This window comes from Lates calcarifer, linkage group LG11, assembly GCF_001640805.2.
Source record: "Lates calcarifer isolate ASB-BC8 linkage group LG11, TLL_Latcal_v3, whole genome shotgun sequence".
Lineage (NCBI taxonomy): Eukaryota > Metazoa > Chordata > Actinopteri > Centropomidae > Lates > Lates calcarifer.
The window spans coordinates 20389832-20411687 of NC_066843.1; the positions used below are offsets into that span (position 1 = coordinate 20389832).

General features: G+C 38.1%; 1 protein-coding gene across 21 annotated transcripts in view; it reads left to right on the forward strand.

The window, feature by feature from the left end:
- The window catches only part of rbfox1 (RNA binding fox-1 homolog 1), a 335308-nt gene that overhangs the window by 219147 nt on the left and 94305 nt on the right, over positions 1-21856 (forward strand). For 13 of the 21 annotated variants that reach the window (XM_051073945.1, XM_051073943.1, XM_051073947.1 and 10 more), the window contains one exon: positions 20126-20419. The exons of 7 other annotated variants lie outside the window; for them this stretch is intronic. In XM_051073945.1, the coding sequence (XP_050929902.1) occupies positions 20126-20419 (294 nt within the window). Of the gene's footprint in view, positions 1-16165; positions 16308-20125; positions 20420-21856 lie in introns of those variants that run through there. One more of the 21 variants, XM_051073940.1, reaches the window with a different exon arrangement.

Here is a 21856-nt window from a genome sequence, read left to right on the forward strand (position 1 = left end):
ATGCATGCTATGCTAATATTTTAGCTTATGCATTTTATTTTAGCTTATGCTCAAATTTTAGTTTGAGCAATCATTTCTTGCCAAAAGGGCTGCAAGGGATATTTCCAACCTACAAAGCATCTAGTCTGTATCTTTCCTTCAACAAATTACATTTAGGTTCAGCCTTGATATGTTGCTAAAATGTAAGTTGGACACATAGCTTGTGCTGTGCTTTGGAGGTATTTAAGATTACACACATCTCATGTGTGATCCTTTCAGCAGTACCAGTTTCTATTTAGAGGAACAAGTCCCATTTTGTTATATTCATTTTTAAACATTAGTTAAGTCCATAATGAATCAGGCTGAAGAAAAAAATAGGAAGAAAGATCACTGAAATATACTCGTTTTGTTAAAAGCAGAGTTTGAAACTGAATTCAAACCAGACATGAAACATCAGTGGCTTCTTAGTAAATAATGCAGTAATGCAATGTGACGGCAAATTTAGTGTTTCTTCTTCAACCATTTCTAAATTCGAAAGACTGTCCTGAGTGATCAAAGCTGTATTACAGTTAATCCTCACTGTGAACCACAGTAAGAAACAGTGAAGAATACTGAATGGCCACTGTTTTGTGTTTTTGCTCTCTGTCTCATGTGGTCTTGAACACATTTAGACTCACTCTCGACTGGATCTGGAACCAGTTTGGACTTGGACTCATCGTAACTTGTCTTGACTACTTGACTCCACTAAAATGTGTTTTTAAATTCTTAAATTGTGTTTACTACAAAATGTATTCGCACAACAAAATTAGTAGTATTTAATTGTCATACATAGGACTGGTGGTTAGGAGGTCTGTTCAGGGAGAGAATACCTGATGAACATATGCAAACACACACACACACACACACACACACACACACACAACACAAGCTGTAGACAAAAAATAAAGAGTATGCAGTACAAGGGCAAAGCATCCAACAACCACACACACACACACACACACACTCAGGCTGACATACACACTCTGTGCTCCAGTGAAGGAATATCCCTTGTTTGCATGCGAGAGCTGCTGTGGTAGAGAGAAAAGCCTGTTTTAGTAGATTATGGAAATTACTGTATGGAGATGAAGTCTCTGTATTTATATGTGTATGCGTGTCTGTGTGTGTGTGTGTGTGTGTGTGTGTGTGTGCGCTGCGGCAGACAAGCTGTGGTGTGTTGACAAAGCAGTTCCCAATGAACCAAGTCCCTGGTTACACAGTGGCTAGTTGACTGTGTTCCAGAATGTCAGCTTTGTGCATGTGTGTGTTTATTTTAACACAAAAAACCCTGAGTGTGTCTGTGTGTGTGCAGATATATATGTATTTTCCTCATGCGTCTTCTGTGTGTGTGAAAGTGTTCGTTATGTTTGCGTGTGGCTTTAGCATTAAACAACATAAACAGCAGATCAAGGCAAGGTAGAATGTCAAGATAAAGTAACAGAAGCTGCTGCTGTGTGTGTGTGTGTGTGTGTGTGTGTGTGTGCAGCATGGATTACGTATAATGGAGAAAAATGCAAATCATGCAATTACAAGCCCCAAAGCCAAGTATTAGAATTAATGCCTGCAGCAGATGTGATGGAAATGAAGTAAATTTCTGATGTGGAATTAGCATACTGTACTGTAGGACAACCCCCATCACACACACACACACACACACACACACACACACACAAAAAAAAATTGTCCCTTTATCACCTTCATCACATTTTATAGTCATTTGCCTTTGTTTTGTGTGTGTGTATGTGTGTGTGTGTGTGTGTGTGTATAAATCACAGGAAGTAGCAACAACTAACAACTACTGTCTGTGAATTAAGTTAAATTCTCTCTATGTTTTATGGTGGAGTCCTGTCAGCAGCCCGCTAAGACCACACTGCTCCTGACACCACACAGTACTGAAGTGTGACTGAACCAGGCTGCAGGGGAATAAACATGTGCAATGAAAAGGGTTCATCATGACTACCAACAGAAAATTGTCATACCAACCCCGGGGACCAAATTAAACAATTTTGTGCCAAGTCAGAGGCACAAACCTCAATTTCTGTTTTTCCACTGCAAGGCTGCCTATGTAGTGAACTGTATGGGCATAATTTTTGGAGAATGGCCACTGTGTCTTCTGTTATTGGTCATTTGGCTTCTCCCATACCTTCCAACCACCACTGCAATTGTTTCACCTTCTGTTCAGAGGCCTTCGTTGCGCAATCTGATTTCTTACTTGTTCAGGGAATTCCTTTCAGTATTTATGACAAACTTATCCAATACTGTATGAAACATTTCAACTCACTTTGATACACGACCACACAAGAGGTTAAATTAAAAGAAAAAGATTTTTAAAAATCCATAAAAATGAATTTCCACCTAGACAGAATTTATCAGATATCTAAACACACTTCCACAGTTAATACAGCCTGATTCTATTTTTTGTCAGATGTTGTTGGACAAAATCTGCAGGCTTTAAGGTTAATGACAATGTCTGTGAGATCAGCTGTATCAATGTATTTAAAGTGATTGAGCACAGATAGACCACAGATATACAACTGTTGAAAAACTGTAACAGGATTGTTATTTTTCTTATATCTGGACTATCATTTATTGGGCTTATGTATTGGAAATGTTTTTTGACACAGGAGGACAACAGAGTTTTAATGTATTATAATGTTATATATAATATAGTTTTGTAACTCCAGTTATACAGATAATGATAATGTACCTACATACACAGGCTGCCTCTCTCCCCCTCTGTCACAGACTTGCAGTCTCTCTCTCTCTCTCTCTCTTCCTCACATTTATCTGTGACTTCTCCACAGCTCTTCATTTTCTTTGTGGCTTTGGCCACATTTGCTCTCTAGTCTTTCTCCTGCGGCTGACCCGTGGACTCAGGCTACCAGTTTCTCTTTGACTAATGTTACTTAGCTCCTCTGTTAAGTCCTTTCTTTCCTCTTCCTGCCTATAGTTGATTTGGACTTCCAGATTCACATAATGATGATACACCATTAAAAAAATTGTGTAATGTTTCTATTTGCTGTTAGTGGTGACATAAATAAGCTTAACTCCAGTCTGTCATTACCTGCAGATTTATATTGGCACATTAATTAAGAACAGCCATCATGAACACCTGCATCAGAAGTGTCCAGTTAAACCATCTGGTTATTAAAAGTTAATCCACACCCTCTGACCAATAAGGACCCAGAGGTGGTCGTGGTAAAATACTCTTTTAATTAGTCTGGAGAGCTTAGAGATTCAGGATGTTGTTTTGGGGGGATGGCAGTGTTGGTAGGTTGGTTCACTACTTTGCTCCAGATTGAAATATCAAAAGCAAATACAAAAAGCAAACCTGTTTTCCACCTGTTTTCTGTAAGGAAATGTTTGTTAGAGAGCAAAAACAGTACTGCAATTCAGTGTTTAGTAGCAGCTTTAACAAATTGGATTCAGCTGTATTTACTCATTATGCTAAGTAATTTCTCTCTATCTCTGTGTTGATTTCTAACTTTTGATTTAGTTTCAGCTTTAGGCTGTCATCTCACTGTCTTTCTTTTTAGACTTTATACTAATGTAGCGCATCATCTGCCCACTAATAACTGCTCTGAACACCTCCCATCAAGTGTTAGCATTGTATTAGTAATGAGTGATTTTTAACTAAGGCAAAATGATTAAAAATTTAGGTCTGATCATGTAATAGTCAATATAATTTAAGACCTCAATGTTTTCAGTCTGATGTAGAATGTGCTGGAATATAAAATAGCAACAGCATGTTTTCATTGTTTTTTTGAGTGATCAGTTATGTAAGATGAATATAAAAACACTTTAGTGTGGTACTGTATGTTTTATATTTTCCATAATCTGAAAAACCATATGTAAAACACAAACATAAATACACTCAGCTGTGTTTGTTTAAAAGAGCTGATAGAATTCTGGAAAATTCCTTGACTTCCCCATAATGTTTATTAGATTCCACCATCTTCCAGGAATTCATGTTAAAGTATCAGCAGCAATTTCTTCAGCTCAACTCCTTCTCTGTCTATTTTTATTCCCCTGCTCTCTCTCACCCACTCGTGCACACACACACACACAAACAAGAATTGTGTTTTGGATCAGTTTAAAGCGTTAGCCACGATGCTTTTGGGTAAAGCGGGAGGAAGCTCATCTTCATGTTGCCTTGGAAACGTAGGAGGAAAATGTTTGATATGTCCTTGGAGGACCTGTAATGCGTGCGTGTGCGTGTGTGAGAGAGAGGGAGAGTTCTGTACAGTAGATTTGCTTGGTTACATATTTATGCTCATCCTGTGAAAGGGTATTAAATGATAACAGAATACACTTTGTATCAGTCTGTGATAAACACAGACTAAACTCAGTGAAGGCCAGCTCTGACCTTTGACCCCAAACATAATCATGAACTGTCTACATGCTACATTTTCCTCAATCATTCTATTTTAGGAAAACATTTAAATCTTGAAGTTGATAGAAGAAGAGCTAATTAAATAGCATGTTTGTCTTTTGCTGCAGCATACCGATCTGCTCTTTAATTACATGTCCTGAAGGGAGAAATGTACACTTATTTTTTTGGCTTTATGATGGTGCCCTCAAGCTGTGCATTAATTAAATTGATTTCCTGTCTGTGTAGATGGAGAAATTCTTAACATCTAGCAAATTAAAGTATTTCATTTTAACTGTATTTGTATTAAGCAGTAACATCACTGTTCCCCACTCTGCCATTCTGGCATAGTGTTTGGATAACAACCCACATCAGTTTTCTAGCTCATGTCTCTTTCTGATCGACAAATAAACACATGCCTTGTGTCACAGCACAGGCAGTACTAGTAAAACGATTTATCTAAGGTTGAGATGATTAAATTACCCCTAAGGCTTATGGCTGTACCAGCTACTAACAGGCTATATACATGTAAAATACCGTGATTACTAAACCTGAAATGCATGTGAGTTCAGATGTTGCTGCACTTGCTGCAGTGTCATCCACTCCACTGACTTCTTGTGTTGATGCCCTGAGTTCTGTTAGTTTAACACTTAGACACAAACAGTTAGTTTGTTACAGAAGCAAATTATGTGTTATGTGAGTTTCATGCTAACAGTAATGTTAAAATTCTGTTAATTAGACACAATGTAATAGGCACAGTAAACATTTCACTTTATGTGTGACCTTTTTATTTCACATATATTTTTATTTAGTTTACAAAGTGCTGTCATAGTTTTTACATAACATTACATAACATAAGTGCCTGAGGTACATTTTTACAACACATTCATACGTTTCACTCTCATATACATGCATTCAATATACACATTTAATATGATAAATCATAAATGTATGTAAGAAATTGCATTAATATCTGAGGAAAATACATGTATGTAAGAGAAGAATGTATGCATGTGTGAGAGTATAGTGGAAATGGAAGGCAGCTCAGTTATGCTTAGATTCTCTGAGAAACTCACTGCTGGCTTCATAGACTTACCTCTGGTTGAATTCCATTCACAAAGCGAGTCTTAGAAATATCTACGTATATATATTGGGTTTTTTTTCCCCATAAGTCATTATGGTCTCAGTTGCTTAATTCAGGCTCTCTAAAAGTGTACTAAGAGTCATTTTAGAAATTATCACTCCATAATTGTTGCTGTGGGGACATTGATTGACATCTGTGAGTGACAGTTTGTTCACCTGCAGCTCTCCGCAGCTCATGCACGGCACTGAGTCAGACCCTCAGCTTTTGTTCACAGTCAGCTACGTTTCTCCACACAGACTGTTGTGTTATGTTTGTGGTTCAGGAGTCAAACCATAGAGGTAAACTAATAAGATACTCAAAGGACACTGTTACACAATGTATTTTAGCAAGTGTGGCTTTAGGTCTGTATATACAGTACATTTGTTTGTGATATTACTGTTATCAGGCACAAATTAATTTCCTCACATTTAGATAAATGAAAAGTAAATGAAAGAAAAAGTCTTTTGGCTGTCTGGTTCAGTTTTTGCTGTGGCTGTGTGTGAGAAGTGTTGATTCATGAGCATTTTGCTTTATTCTGTCTTGTAGTGTAAGGCGTATTTAATGGATAACTCTGGTATTTTTGAACCTCAGCCTTATTTTCTCATGGGTGTAAACATGTTACAGGAACAAAAATCTTTGGATTCAGTGCAGCACTGTACAAGAATGGCGTACCCAGTGGCAAACAGCTGCTACATCAAAGTAAGTTTACTGAAGTGCCGAAGGTTTTGCCACTGACAGGCTTAGATTGTTATAATAAGTGTCTGACAACATTATGGATGTGATTCCTACAGAGACTTTTTTAAGGAGTAAGATCTTTTTATTTAACCAGCTTTACCTCACAGAACATGGGAGTCGCTACTCTACTACTACCTCTATTGGTTAGTTTGTTCAAACCCCAAAAACATTGCAAAATAAGGCCCAGGCAAAAAATATCAGTAACCTATTGTTTTCATTATTACCCCTCTCACACAGTTGTTATGCTACATGGTGAGATACTGTAACTGCACAGCTGCTATAACTGTATAAATCTACCGTACATACAGACCAGAGAGAAGGACAATACCACAATCAACTGCATCCTCCAAAGGATGTAGAAAGATGTTGATTCACCTGTATGATCAGGTGAATCAACATCTTTCTACAATGGTTTCAGCAAAAACTTTATAACCTACATGAAGGTGGATTTATTGCATTGCTCTTGGATTACACTGTATTAGTTTTAGCAAGGTGTTCCTAATAAAGTTGTGTAAACCTGCCTATAAACTATTTAATGGTACATTTTTCTGTTTCATGATGATGGACACAGGTTGAGGCAGTGTTGTTAAACATAATATGGGGCAGTTGGATACTGGTTTCTGCTGCAGGACTCCTACCACAAAAAAAAAAAAACCATCATAACCACCATCTTTCTTCCCTCTGATGTGAGGAGTAACTTATATCAGGCATAACTCCACTAAAGCTGTGATGCCTGGATACATTTCATACATGATTCAAATTCACTGAGCTTGAGATCACCACATTCTAAGCTTCTTAAATGTTTGGACAACAGTGTTGTCCAAACACTAGGATTATGGGATTGTAGTTACCCTAACGTAATAAACGTGTTATTACATTAGGGTATCTACAATCCCATAATATGAAAGATAATGTTTTTGGCAGAAAGCCCAGTGTGCCAGAGCTGAATAGATCACATTGATCAGTGTTATCCTTTTGTCTGTTGTGTAACAACTTCATAGCCCCAGATATGATATTTACATGAATAATTTCTTCATTACTTTTAGAATGCATCTTGATAATCCGGATATTGATTTTTCACCACATAGATTATTAAACAAATATATATGAAACTCATAATTGATTCATAATTACAATAGTCTGCTGATGTAACCTAAAAAGCCTCTTAGAGATACCTAACTGCTTTTGGAAAGTATTACGGATCCTGAAATGTTGAAATTAACACAATTGAAACTCTTACTTGACTGAATTTGAAAGTAAACCAAACCACAAGGAACCATATATCTATTTAGAACATTTGTCACTTTATTCACTAATTGAACTTTGCAATAGTTACCACTCAGCTGAGTTATGGATGCTGAGATTGGTCTACATGGTCTCCGCTGCAACCTAAAGCTGGATGTAGCTGTCACCAACTCTCTCAGCTCCACTGTGAATGTGGAATACATCATGTTTCACTAGTGAGTCCAGAGGTTAATGAAAATGACAAAATAAAACCTAACAGCATCAATTATTCACTGTTCATTGCAACTAATTAAAAACTAAACCTTATATTTTAACAGCATGTTAAAATACACTCATGCTGTAAGTAACATCTCCTGAACATGTTAATCATGTATTAAATCTGACTTTTTAATCTTTACATTATTCACGGTCTGTAACCAGGACTGGTACTCTCTTCATTAGAGTTATAGCAGGTGTTTTCAAAGCCAAGATTCCAAGTGAAGAGAAGTAATAAAATGGAAAATAATTTTATTAAACTATCTCAAGCACACTAATAGAAATTCCTTCATAACATACAATAACTGATAGCACCTTAGTCTCATTCACGATAAGCTATTATTGCTAAGTATTTCTGCAAGTACACAGTAAAAGTTCCACAAAATTTGTTAATGCAGTAACTATTGTTAGAAGAGCTGTGGAATTCTGCATCATTAACATTACCTGTACTCTGTGGTATGATTCTATTGAGAAAGGAGGCTCCTAAAAAAATTGTTTTCTCATTTTTTGTCTTTACAATTCCTCAAGTAAATTGCCAACATTTCAGCAGCTCAGATAATTAAAACGGGCAAAATTGGACAACCCTGAAAAACAATAATTTGAACAGTAAAATGTTGTGTCAGAAGGTCATAAAATGCAATCACTAATGTCTTGATGAGCCACTAAATTAAATTTATTAAACGTAAGTCCAAACCCAGTTTATTCCTTGGGTGTTCCACTGAAACAAACACTTTGTAAAAGTCCAAGAAGGAAATATGCTCAATAAGATCTCTATGTTCTCTATAATATCCATAATAAATCTGATATTTTTGTGAATTGTTCTTCCTTTAAGCTTAAAAGGCTTCCAGTCTTTTTTTAAAAAAACTTTATTTAAAGAAACAAATCAGTAACATAAATCAGAGGATTTCCTCTAAATAAACACATCAATAATTTCAACACCCTAATTTTTCAGAGAAAACTGTCAATTTACTATTTAGTTTTATCAATGTATAACAATAATACTAATACTAATAATAAGTTTGAATTTGTTTATTCAAATTTGTGAACACAGTGTTTTGACTTAATTGAATTGTCAAGGATTGTGAACACATGCCTTGTTTGGTCTCATTTTGTTGGTCATAAAATAGCATATTTACAAGAGCAATTCCACATGGATTTCTACATTAGCCGCGTGTGACTGAAAAAAACAAACAAACAAACAAAAACCCTATTCCAGTTAACAACAGTATTTAGCACTTGGCAATTTCTTTTTGAAGAAAATGACAGCACCAGACTTTGTGTAGGATCAAGTATTGGACACCCTGTTGCATTCTCTGTGCTTTTATTGTATGTGAGTGTAAAGTTTACAGACTCTGTTATGTTAAAGAAAAATGTGTGTATGTATATAGGAATGAGAAAACATGCATGATGTGAAGGGAAACTGTCTAATTGTGAAAGAAAAAATCTGAGGTTCCATAATATATTATGTCCTTTATGGCCTCTCATATTTTTCAGTGGCGTCTAAACACCACTGCTAATATGACACTATTTGGCCATGGCTTGTAAGTTGCAGTTAGCAGTGCAAGTTTGTTTACATGCCCCCTTTGGCTATGTTGTCAATCAAACACTCACAGGAAACACCCACACAGAGGTTTGGAAATTAAAGGAACATTTCTGATTAATGTCTGAGGAGCTCTTCAATAATTAAGACAATAACAACAAATTAAAACTTGTTGACACCAGTTTGACTGCAATGAAGAATGACAAACTGTGATTTCAGTTGGATCTTAATGACATACCATACACACTTGGTCAGTCTCATACAGAGTGACAGTGTGATGTCCCCAGTAGGGTCTGTGTGACTGGACAATGAATTAGAGAACAGATGAAGTATTCGGCTGATGAAAACCCTCAGATAACCCCAGCATTTGTGTGTGTGTGTGTGTGTGTGTGTGGGTGTGTGTGGGAGTGTTTGGGCTCATCTGCATGGCAGTTGTTGCAGTCAGCCAAGGTCACGTCACACTTTATGGCAGGGCTCTCTGTCAGAAATCAAATTTTAAACGGGTGAAATGAACCTTGAAAACATGCCCACACATTCTGAGCAGACTGAGAGGAACTTCAGCCATGTCCTGAGGTATCAGCAAAGAACACGTCTAACATTTAGTGGGCAAGACTGGCCAACTTTTTCTGTATGGGCCAATTACTAATTCTGTACTGTGGGAATGACTGTGCATACATATCTATAAGTGAGTCACTGCAAAAGTTTATTCTGCGCAGAGCAAGGTTACAAAGGTGCTTCATAGAACTATGCCCACGCAGTATTAAAGAGTAGAGATCAAATGTGAGACAGTCCACACAGGTTTACATCACATACTAAAACATCACATGGGGAGACAAGGGAGACCATTAAAATGTGATTTATTTGAATGTTTTCTGATCTGCTACCACTATGGTTACTGTTTGTGTAGGGTTGGGCACTAAACTCTGGTTATGGTTAGGGAACAATTGTGGTCATTAGGGGTGTAACGATTCTCCAAATCCACTGTTTTCACTGTTAATAAGCAAAATGGTTATACCCCTAGTGGTCACATGTAGGATGTGTTTAGCTAAGAACTGCTACTTTAATATACAGGTGATATTCTGATTGAGAATTTCTGTCATGAGTTTCGTTGTCTTGGTCTGCATTTGTCAGTTTAATTAGATTTCCCATTAACATCTGAGTGGCACTGGTATTTTCTAAATTATATATTTTTGATAATAAGGAGATAATGAGGCAGCACAAGCACACATCCATTTATTTACTTGGATTAGGGGGAAAAAAAAGGCTCAGAGTGATTCACATTATCTGGCAGTTGGTTCTCTACCACATTCTTTCCGTCTGCTGATTCAGGACAGAATTGAACATTGGGCTGGTTTGACAGCACAGAGCAGAGAGAGCAGGACTGGCAGCTGCCAGTGCGCCCTTAAGGGCAGTGACCTGTCCTGAGGGATGCAGCTGGGTCTGGGGAGTTGGTCAACAATGTGGAGGCTGGTCTGCAGCTTGTCTTGTGTTGTCACTTCATTCAGTCAGGATCCACTGGGGCTTTTCTGTTGAATTAACAGCAAGGGTTGTCATTTGAGGGCTTGTGTAAAATACACTGAATGATGTAGTGTTACTATAAGCATGTCTAGTTTGCAGGGTACAGTACATTATTTCCTGTAGTACACAAAAAATTGTAACAATATGTTCCATAAACATTCCCCTGACACACAATGTGAAAAAAACATTGTTATTACATGAACTGATTTAGTAGGATTGTACACAGTTCTGTGTGTGTGTGATACAAACACCTCTCTCCCAATGACAACAGCCAGCAGATGGGTCTATATTACCGAGCCATCATCTGTGTTTTCACAACCACTCGCTCTCTCTCAGCTACCAGTGTAATGGCTTTCAGTTACTACAAAGTACAAACATTGATCCTGACGACAGAACAACATCTGTGGGCTTGTTAGGCAATTGAACAAGTGTTCAACATCAGAAAAGAGATGCTGCAGTAACAGTGACAGACACCGGTCCTCCAAACTTAGCAAACTACACACACTCACACACACACACACACACACACACACACTTATGTACAAAATAATATATGTACAAGTTCAGAAATACACACCTTCATCGTCTGAAACACTTCACATAAACACTGTCATTAGCATGAATTAGCAGTACATGTAGAAGACTTGAGTGGATTAATAAAGAGTGACACTGCTGACATTTCAAGCATGTTTCTAATCAATGGGGAACTTCATCAAATGTCATTTCATTTATAATCTCAACCAAGGTAAGAGTGTGTAGCACATTATGTTGCTGTGACCAACTAGCTGAACACTGGTCAGTAAATGTTATGGACAAACAAACAAAGCTGAATGGGGCTTCTACAGAATACATATACAGCACATTATGAGGCCAGATCATCCCTTCTTTAAGGCTGGCTATTATTATTATTTTTATTTCAATTCCTGTTGTTTTGTAAGTATATACAATTATTTGCTTCAGTCAGCACTCTGTTGTCGTTACCACAGTGTGTTACTAAATCAACCAGGACTGAAATCCTAAGGATTACAACCTTAAAGGTGATTAGTTATGAGAAATGCAGATTGTATTTAGGGGAAAAAACTGCATTACTGAGTTTTTAGAATATCCATCATTGCACATAGTCAGTGACACACCAGCACATGCAAATTTTGTTTTCATAAATATATTAACATTGTTGTGGTCTTACTGTCAGTTATCAAGTCTCCATCCTCCTTTAGTCTAAACTGTAAGTAAATTTCAAGATGCATGTTTCCATTCGCTACTGAGTGTTGGTGGCATTAGATAAACAGCTGATGGCGCTAATTCTCCAGTTCAGCACCAGGAGACGAGGGTGCAACGAGATGATAACAGAACTGAAATGATGTGGAAAACATGATGGAAATATAACTTTTCTTTTAAAGGTTTTAGTCTCCTCATCACTCCACACAGAGCTGTTTTTCATTTATCCAGTGAAGCAGAAGCTTCTGTGGACTTTAAGTCACATGCTTCATGTTATTTTTTATTCACCAAGTCTGTTTCCATTGTACATTGTTGAATAGTTTTTATTTGGTATATCATCTTTTTTCACCCCCCCTTTTTTAAAACTTTCTGGCATTTCCACTCAGTTTTGTGGTTCAAAAATTCACATAAAACCGATGGGTAAAATAGCACTTAGTCATACTGACACCCAACTCCTTAACTTAATGAAAAATTTGCCTTACAGTTTTTTTGTTGCAGGCAGCCAAAGGTATGTGAAAGGAAACTGTCTGGCAGTCATTTCAGCTTGACCTTGTTTCTATTTGCAGTCTGAGTGGTTTTGAGATATTAAGGTTTTCACATCATAGAGAGCAAAACTAATATACAGCAAAGGTCTCTTTTATCTGTCAATACATTCTGTGAAAAATATGTTTTTAAACATTTTAAAATGCAACTCTACTAAAAAAATATAAATATTGTTTTACTTTTTTTCTGTTTTGTCAAATCATTTTTGGTTAAATCACATGAAGAAACAAAACAAGGACAAAACAGCAAAACTGTATATGATATCCATAGCAAAATATCTATTTTTACAAACGTGATCTTTTAAACAAAATGTTTAACTGTAAAATTACATCATTTTACCATATTTAAATGTGTCAGAATTGTCATTATTAAATAGATATTTTCTGTTATTTGTTCGTTAGTAAACCTCAGTAATCATATGTCTGTGCATGCTCTTGGATATAAGGCAATGCAGTGGGTGCACTGATGTGTCAACACAGAGTTTAGTCACCTTCTCGAATGTTAATGAGAAAATTTAAGATGAGTAAGTCTTTGATTCCAATGCATTATTTGATTGTGTAGTCTTCAGTGTATTAAGTGCTGAATTAAATTACAGTTAATCAAAGATTTTCACAGACAATGCAAATCAAATCGATGCAACTAACTAAACAAAAAGTTACTCTGTCAGTTTCTGCTGATTCTTTTTATCCCTCTACATGTTTGTTCAGAGTGCTACAGTCCCTCTGCCCGCTGTTCTTTTTGCTGCTATTCTGGGGCCGTATTCACAAAATGTCCTAAAAGTGGAGGAGTTAGGAGAAACACTGGCTTTAAAACTCCTAGTTTTTTTTTTTTTTTTTTTGGACTCATTGCTTGAGTTCTTAAGTTAAAGAACTGTGAGAGAAGAGGGTGCAATGAGATGAAAACCAAATTGAAAATGACATGGAAAACATGTCTCCTCATCACTCCACACAGAGCTGATGTTAAAACCCAGGTTTGCTGCTGATTCATGTCTATGTGATAGGGGGTGAGTGAGAACAGGTGAAATCATGAAGCAGTCCAACATCAGGTCAGAGAGGGGATGGGACTGACCTCTCGTTCAGGAAATACTGTTTGTTTGGATTCTTGTTTTATAACTGCAGGGGGAAATAATACAAGCAGCTGAGAAGAGAGGATGCTGTTTAGCTGCAGTGGGTGTAAGGACAGTGACAGAGGTTAATTAGAGTAAAATGTTTGATAAAAATCCTGTATAATTCACAACTTTGTGGACTGCAGCTGTTAGCTCACTAGCTCTGCTAGTTCCTGCAGGTTATGTTTACAATCCAACCCACAATATTTCCTGTCTCCTCCTGCTTTTGGCCACACCACACCACCACACAAGTAAAATCTGTCTGGCAGGTTTCAGTCTGACTGCACCATAAAAGCAATTCTCAAAGCCTTTGGAATCTAAATCCTAAATCTGAGAGACATTGTTGGCTGTCCAGAGAACTCCTTATGGTTTGTAGCCAAGCTTCAGATTTTCTCTAAAGACAATGTATCCCTGGCTTTGAGTGATCACTTGACTCCTGCAGCACTGCCTGCTCTCTGCATAAATGCCAACCAAGAATGTATCATGGGACTTGAAATGCAAATATCTGCAGCATTACCACTGTGGATAAATAGTTTTCACTGTGGTTTCCTTACACCAAAGATAGACTCTAGTTCATAATACACTAACCAGTGATAATCAGGAAAAGATACATGTCATGACTGATAGTGGGTGCTTGGCTGACTCATGTCTGAGATGAAGTTCTGTCTCAATGAATGAATGAACAAACAACCGAATGAATGTCTGGCCTCAGGTCCTGACTGAGTAGGCCTGCCAGCCAGCCCAGCAGTACTGCATCTGTGTGTCTTTTCTCTCAGTGTGTGTGTGTGTGTGTGTGTGTGTTCATCCTGCTTCAGTGGTGTTGCTTCGGTCACACCCTGCCTCACATCGCCCCAAACCATCTGTCAACTACATGACCAGGACACACACACATACACACACACACACACCACATCTGGCCGGAACTCGCCCTTTTTACGTCCCTTCATCCAGCCTCTCCTCACACACTCCCTGTCTCTCTGTGTGCTGGGGCAATCAAACAGTTAGAAGGCCATGACCGGTTAGCAAACTACTGATCTGTAGATGATACACTGTCTCTCCCTGTGTATATGTGTGTGTGTGTGTGTGTGTGTGTGTGTGTGTGTGTGTGCTTGTGTCTCTCATTGCTTTCTCTCTTTCCTGGAGAGATAGTTTAGTTTTACAGTGGAGGCCATGGACCAGCAGGGTGTTTTTGCAGCAGATATTTCTTCTCTCATTGTGTGTTATTCGGTACATCAGAAAAACAGAATTTATTTGTTTGTTTTAATGTGAAATCTTGCATATTATCAAAATAAATCTGTACCGTTTTGTGAGGTAAAATAATCTCGTTTACAGTCCTTTCTCTAATTTGTTTGGTTTTTTTAAAGCTCTTAACCACAGTCTTCATCAACCACTAGATAGATAAAAAAGATATACTTTAATGTCTCTGTAGGTAAATAAACCCAATTAAAAAGAAACATATATATGGTTTCCTGTATCCATATACACATACACACCTCATAACAATGGTGACGTATTGCACAACCCACGCAGCCAGGGATAAAGTCTATGGTTGTACGGTTAAGGGGAAAGAGTAAACACTGTCTTCTGTTCAAAGATGGTCTCTGATGTCAGATGTGAATGTCCCCCTTGATTTCTTCAGAGAGCTCAAAAAGCACAGTGAATACAGCCAGGCCTCCAGTTAGCATAAACACAAGACACCTTGAATAAGCAAATATGGGCATAGTGTAAAGAGGAATGAGGCTCTGGCAGCTGCTCGCTTGAAAAATGGTGATGTACAGATAGTTTTGCAGGTGCTGGTGTACATAGTTAAATATGTCCGTCCATAGCGACAGCAACTCAATAACAACAACCCACTCTACCTGTGAACACCTGCTTATCTATAAAAATAAACAGATATAACAGCACATTATCATTAACACATCCAGCCTTCTGTCTCAGTACTGTGCTACAGTGAATGTGTGATGTGTAGACCCATGACAGAAGCACTCATCCAGTGGTGGACTTCCTCTTATGGTGGAAGTTGGTAACATCAACTGTTATCAGTAAAATAAAAATAGAAATAAACAAGACATGACTTATTATCTCAGAACATTTTCTCAGAATTTGCATATACCACGGTGTTTCCTCATTGTCCTCATTAGGCTTGAAACTAACAGGTACATATATTGTGTTGTCTGACCACTACAAGCTACACTGCAAAGTAGGGAGTAAAACCAGAGAGATAGATGATGCCTATATTTATATGCATCTGTTATATCTCCACACATCTGGCCAGTCATGAGTATGTGAAAAAGGGGTGTCCGTATACTTTTGGCAAATAAAGAATAAGAACAAAAATGAAGGAACAGGGGAAACAATGATACAAACAAAGGAAAAAGAAAGGACTCTGTGAGAGAGGAAAGAGAGGAGAGTGCTGAAAACATTTTGGGGAATGTTGCTTTCATTCACAGTAGCGCCTCCTCCTCCTCCTCCTCCTCCCCCTCCTCCTCCTTTTGCTCATTCCCCCGCTGCACACACACACACACATGCACACACAAAGCCATCCATAATTGATGCTAGCTGTAGGCAGACACTAGCGGGCTGGACTTTATAGCGCAGCTGAATGTGCATGGAGGAAGGCAGAGGCGAGATGGTAGAGCAGGTACTTCTGAGAATACACACTGTTTTTCCTCCATCTCTCTCTCTCTCTCCTGGTTGTCACTTCTACGCTCGCTCTCTCGGTCCACACTGTTGTGATGTGACTGCAGAAGGAAGCGTGCTGCATTCTCCTTTTGTGGGTTGTGTGTGTGCTTATGCATGTGTGTGTGTGTGTGTGTGTATATATATATATGTTTAGTACGTGTGGGTTTGTAGGGCTGCATGCTCTGTTTATGTGGGTGTTTGGTGTGTGCATGCATGTCTTTCTCTCTACCTCATTCTTTCATCTTCATCTGTGGTAGACGCTGGCATGAGTCGATGAATTTACGCATGAGAGAGAGTGAGAGAGAGAGAGAGAGAGAGTGTGTGTGTGTCTTGGAAATGAAACTAAGAAACCGTACGAGCTGGGAATGATTTGATGTGTTTGTTCAGCAATGGGAGGAATGAATTTTGCAAGTCTGTATTAATACAATACTCAAATGCTGAATGTATGTTTAGTAAGTTATAGCACTGTCATCCTTCCTACTGCTCATTTTCAGATTTCCACTGTAAAAAAAAAAAAAATGGAGGATGAAATTTCCCAAAGTTCAGCTGAAGCTTCAGGCTTCACCAGTCTGAGTCAGACAAATCAAGTGGGTACCCTCCAACACTTCAGTCCTTTTAGTAACAAATTCCCTCTTTGTATTTCCCTCAGACAGTCCTTGCTGAACTGCGGTGGAGGAGTGCTCCCTGGTAGTCACATATGGGTTTGTTGCTAGTGTTATGATGCAGTCTGTTAGTTTATCGATTTGTTTCGCAGTTACCTTAAGCTGAACCTAACCTCAGCCCTAACCCCAACTGCTACACGAAACACTATAAATCAGTGAAACTGACACAAAAAGGAGACAAAACACCAGCAATAAACCTACAAATGACTGCCAGCATTAGGACACCCACTTGATTTGCTTCATATTAGAGACTGTGCTTCTAAGAAAAACAACAACTACAGAGCTTCTCTTACCAGTAGCCGCTGTTCTTGTAACAATGACAAAGATCTTTTCCCAACCTTAATTTTAATCCAACCCCTGATACTTAATGAAACTTGGCCAGGGCAGAGAGTACACGAGGGGCTTCAGATCAGAATTTAAAGGGTATTATAAAGTATTTTGTTGTGTTGTTTGAAAGACTCATTTGTAGTTTCAAGTTCTTTTATGTTGTAAAGAATAGTATTAAAATGTAATCTGATTTCCTAAAGATCAGAGTATAGGACTGACATACTGTTAGAGAAAACATAAAAGCATAAAACTAAAATAGCTAAAATAACTAAAAATCATGGTGTATGACTGCATTAAAACAAAGATGTGTCAAGATTCAAATAAAGAGAAAGAAAGCAAGGATAAGACAAACAAGATGTGTTAAATGGTGTTTGTTTTTTTATTATTTCATTATCTTATTTTTGTCTGTGCAGGTGTTGCTGCTTCCAGCCTTTGTGCTATGCTAAGCTAATCACATCTACTATATGTTTCTGCTGCCCCTTGAAAGGTCACTCTTAAAAAATACGCAAAAAACGAACAAACAAACAAACAAAACCTAGTAGGATAAAAATATCTAATCCAAAATTATGCACCTCAGTGCATAATTCAACAAGTATTATAGGTATGACATAAGGAAGGTGTGCAATGCAAGAATGTAGAATCTTTGCCTGGGAGCGAAACTAAAACTACACTTTGGGTTTGACATTGTACTCAAAGTAATCGCTGAGACCTGGGAATGCAGTGACAACATGTGACACACAAGAAGTCAGACGATCAGACCAGTTAAACAAAAAAAGAATAGAGCAGTGGTGTTGTAAAAATCTATCACAGTTTACAGACTCACTTCCTGTTTTACCTTTGACCAGCTGTACTTACTGAAGTTGTGTGCACAGTTTTCCTAAGCAATGACGAAGTCAGTTAAGTCACTGACAGACCTGCAGTTCTTTATATCATCAGGGAAAGCATTCCACTGAGTTGTTGCTTTCATAGAGAACGCTGACTGAACAAATGCAGTGCAACAAAAGGCTACAGTACAATCTGTTAAGGACGTGATGTCAACATTTGATGAAATCAAGCGATTTTATGGTGTTCTCAGAGGGAGGATAGATAGTCAGTCAGTGGAGGAGGGGCAAAGTTATTTAGAATTAAAACACAAGGGACAAATTGGAGTCCAATGCAGAACTGTCGTTTGAGAAATGGAGACATAGATCATGAAAAGAATAACACACGGGGAAACATACAGAGAGACAGTTTTATTGTGCAGAAGGAGAGAAATTCTTTCTCTCTCTCTCTGTGCACTTATTCAGAATTTTAATTGTATTTCTTGAGTTGCCTGTGAGTGTGTGTGTGTGTGTGTGTGTGTGTGTGTGTGTGTGTGTGGGTGGGTGTGTGTGTGTGTAGCACTTTGCCACGTAAAGCATATTTCAGCCCTCTAAATGTGGTTCTCATTACACAGCAGAGCATTTAGCCAAGACTCACTGTCTGCATCTCTCTCTCTCTCTCTCTGTGTTTCTTTTTCCTGCATGTGACTACAACTCTCTTGCTCTCTCTCTCCCTCGCTCTCTCTTTTTCTCTTTCACTCTCTCTCTTTCTCTCTCACTCCCTCTGTAATGGCTGAGATATAAATGTCCCACAGGAGCAGCCTCTCTCACATACACACACATACTACACTAACTGTTTTGGGAGCACGTTCACTTTCTCTCTTCAAATGCTTACACCATTTTTTTTTTTTTTTTTTTTTTTTGTGTGTATCACAGCAACAGTCAGCTGAAACCACATTCCTAAAAATTGTAATTCTAATTCTTCATATTACACAGGACAGTGTGTGTGTGTGTGTGTGTGAGTGAGTGAGTGTGTTTATGCTAGCACGGTGGTATGCTAATCAAACCTGCACTGTAAATGTGCAGACAATTGACACTCAACATGACTATTGAAAGTTATGATGAACAGTTTAAAGCTCAGAACTGTATTTTTTTTATATACACCGTGGTCTATGGTTGATGTATTCATCCATAATGGAATGTGTAAAACAACATTTGCTTGCCCACCATCTTTGTTTTAGTGTGATACTGTGAAAAGGTTTCAGTATTCACAGTCTAAAAGTATTGAATGTAATGAAAAACTACAATTGTACATAAAATGTAAAAACCTGTCTGAGAGTTGTGCCAAAGGAAAGCTCACATTGTGTCCAAAGTTCAACCTCTTTGCAGCATAAATGTGCCATGACAATGTTCTTATTAGATTGCAATGATTCTTTCACTGATATGTTCATGTTCGCCATCTTAGCTTAGCATGTTAGCATTCCAACAGAAAAGAAAAGTGTTTCCAGGCATTTGGTTATAATCTTGAGTAGTAAAAAAAATGAAATCTTGACATGATGATGGCACGAGATTAAAAGTCGGAGGATCCCAAAAGACATTAGGATACATCATCTAGGCTTAATGAATGTCACTCCAATTGCCTGGAAATCCAGTAGCTGTCAAGACATTTCACTTTGAATGAAAAATGTTAACCAGCCACGGGTGCTAGATGAAAAGTCAGGAGATCACCAAAGTCATTGTGATTCATCCTCTGATGGTGTCAAATCCAGTGTTAATCCATCCAGTATGGGCTAATGTGGCTGCCCGACCCACACTGCCTTGCTTAGATCCGAGCCCACTAGCAGAACAAAAAACAATATAGTAAAATGGATTTTTTGAAAAATAATCTAAGAGGATGTTAAGTAAGGGATTACAGGAAGTGAGCAAAACCTCCAAGGATGGAATGTTGAAGTTGTCAAAATTAAATGTGTACTTCTTTGTTCATACAGGGTAACCAGGACACACCGGCACCCCCGGACCCATCCATGGCCCAGGCGTATCCATCAGCCCAGTTTGCCCCCGCTCCCCAGAACGGCATTCCAGCTGAGTTTACAGCTTCACACCCACATCCGCATCCACACTCCCACCCACATCCACACCAGCACCCAGCAGCACCACAGGACTACACCGGGGTCCAGGCCTCCGTCAGTGAACATCAACTCAACATGTACCAGTCCTCGCAGAGCCACAGTGAGCAGGGCGGGTCAGACTCTGGCAGTCAGACGGTCACCGGCACAGCCACAGTAAGGCATTATGAAAGACGCTGATGTTAAAATTGGGAATAGCTGGGTTAATTATTATTTATTTTCAACAATTAAATCCTGCACTATATTATATGCTTATTTATTTATTGTACGTGCAGAAAAGAAAGGTAAAATTAAGACATGACGGTTTTTGAGCAGTTTGTGCTACTTATTTTCTTTTCTTTCCTCTTAGTGTAGTTTTGCCAACTGAGGTAGGTTTAAATCAACAGAGAATGGACCTGTACGATATATTTCAAAGTTTCTGAGTTTATGAGTAGCCACTGGCTTGCAGTACAGTTTACTGGACACAAGCTCAAGAGAGTAATTTGGTATCAGTGAATGACATCGTTAACATGCCTAAACAAACTGCACGGACACAAAGTGCATGAGGCAAAAACATCCTGGGATTGAGTGACACTGGCCAATTTACTCATTGGTGTCTTCTCATTCTTTCATAAGGAAGAAATTCCATTCTGATACGGTGGATGTTTGCTTGACTGACAGAATTTGAAGCATTTAATGCTTCAGCCTTCCATAGTCAGCAACAGTAGCTGCTTATCTCATGTTTTTCAGTGCTTTATAACTTACTCACTTATGAAGGTATGCAAACCAGTCTCTGAAATATGTCCAATTTAAAACCAGTGCTCATCTTATTACGCCCAGATCATGAGTTAAAAGGCAGGTTAATCTGTCAGTGTAGACTGAGGTGATGCTAAGACCCTTACTGTCCCTTCAGTTGTGTTTTTGTTCAGCCATATAGCACTACAAGAAAACAACCCTGACAGTGTTACTTCCTGAGTGTTATCTGATTATCACTCCAACACACCAGCTCCCCCAAGACAATTGTCAGTGATCTCTGGGGCCATTTTTAAGTAACTGTTTTAATAGAATTCATATGGTTTTTAATACTGCATAGATGAGTGCAGTCTTGCAGGCAACACAAATCCTGCTCGTCATTTGGTCTCTGGATTTATAACAGTTCATTTTCATAAATATTTATGACTCCATTGGCCTTAAGTGTCATAAAGATGGGTATTATTTTGCATAGTAATAACATGTTCACACAGCACTGCAAAAAATCCTTAATTTTCTTTTTCTTTTTCAACTGGACTTTGAAATTTAATTCACACATGAAATATTGATCTGAATTGAAGATTAAGCTCCCCTGACAAATGCATGGCCGGGAGGAACCTGAATTATAAAATATTAACTTACAGCAATCTGTTTAAGTCTATATGTATCAAACAGCAGTCTGTTCAGAGATGAATCAATCTGATAACAATTTGACATGTAGGGGGACTACTGCAATGCCTTATTGTTGATGGTTTATTCAAGTGCTTTGTTAAGATAATATTAACTGTGAATAAAAATATAGAGTCCTTTTTCTTTCCTGAAAAACATGCAGATAGGTTAGATGTACTTTTTCCAGCCCTAATT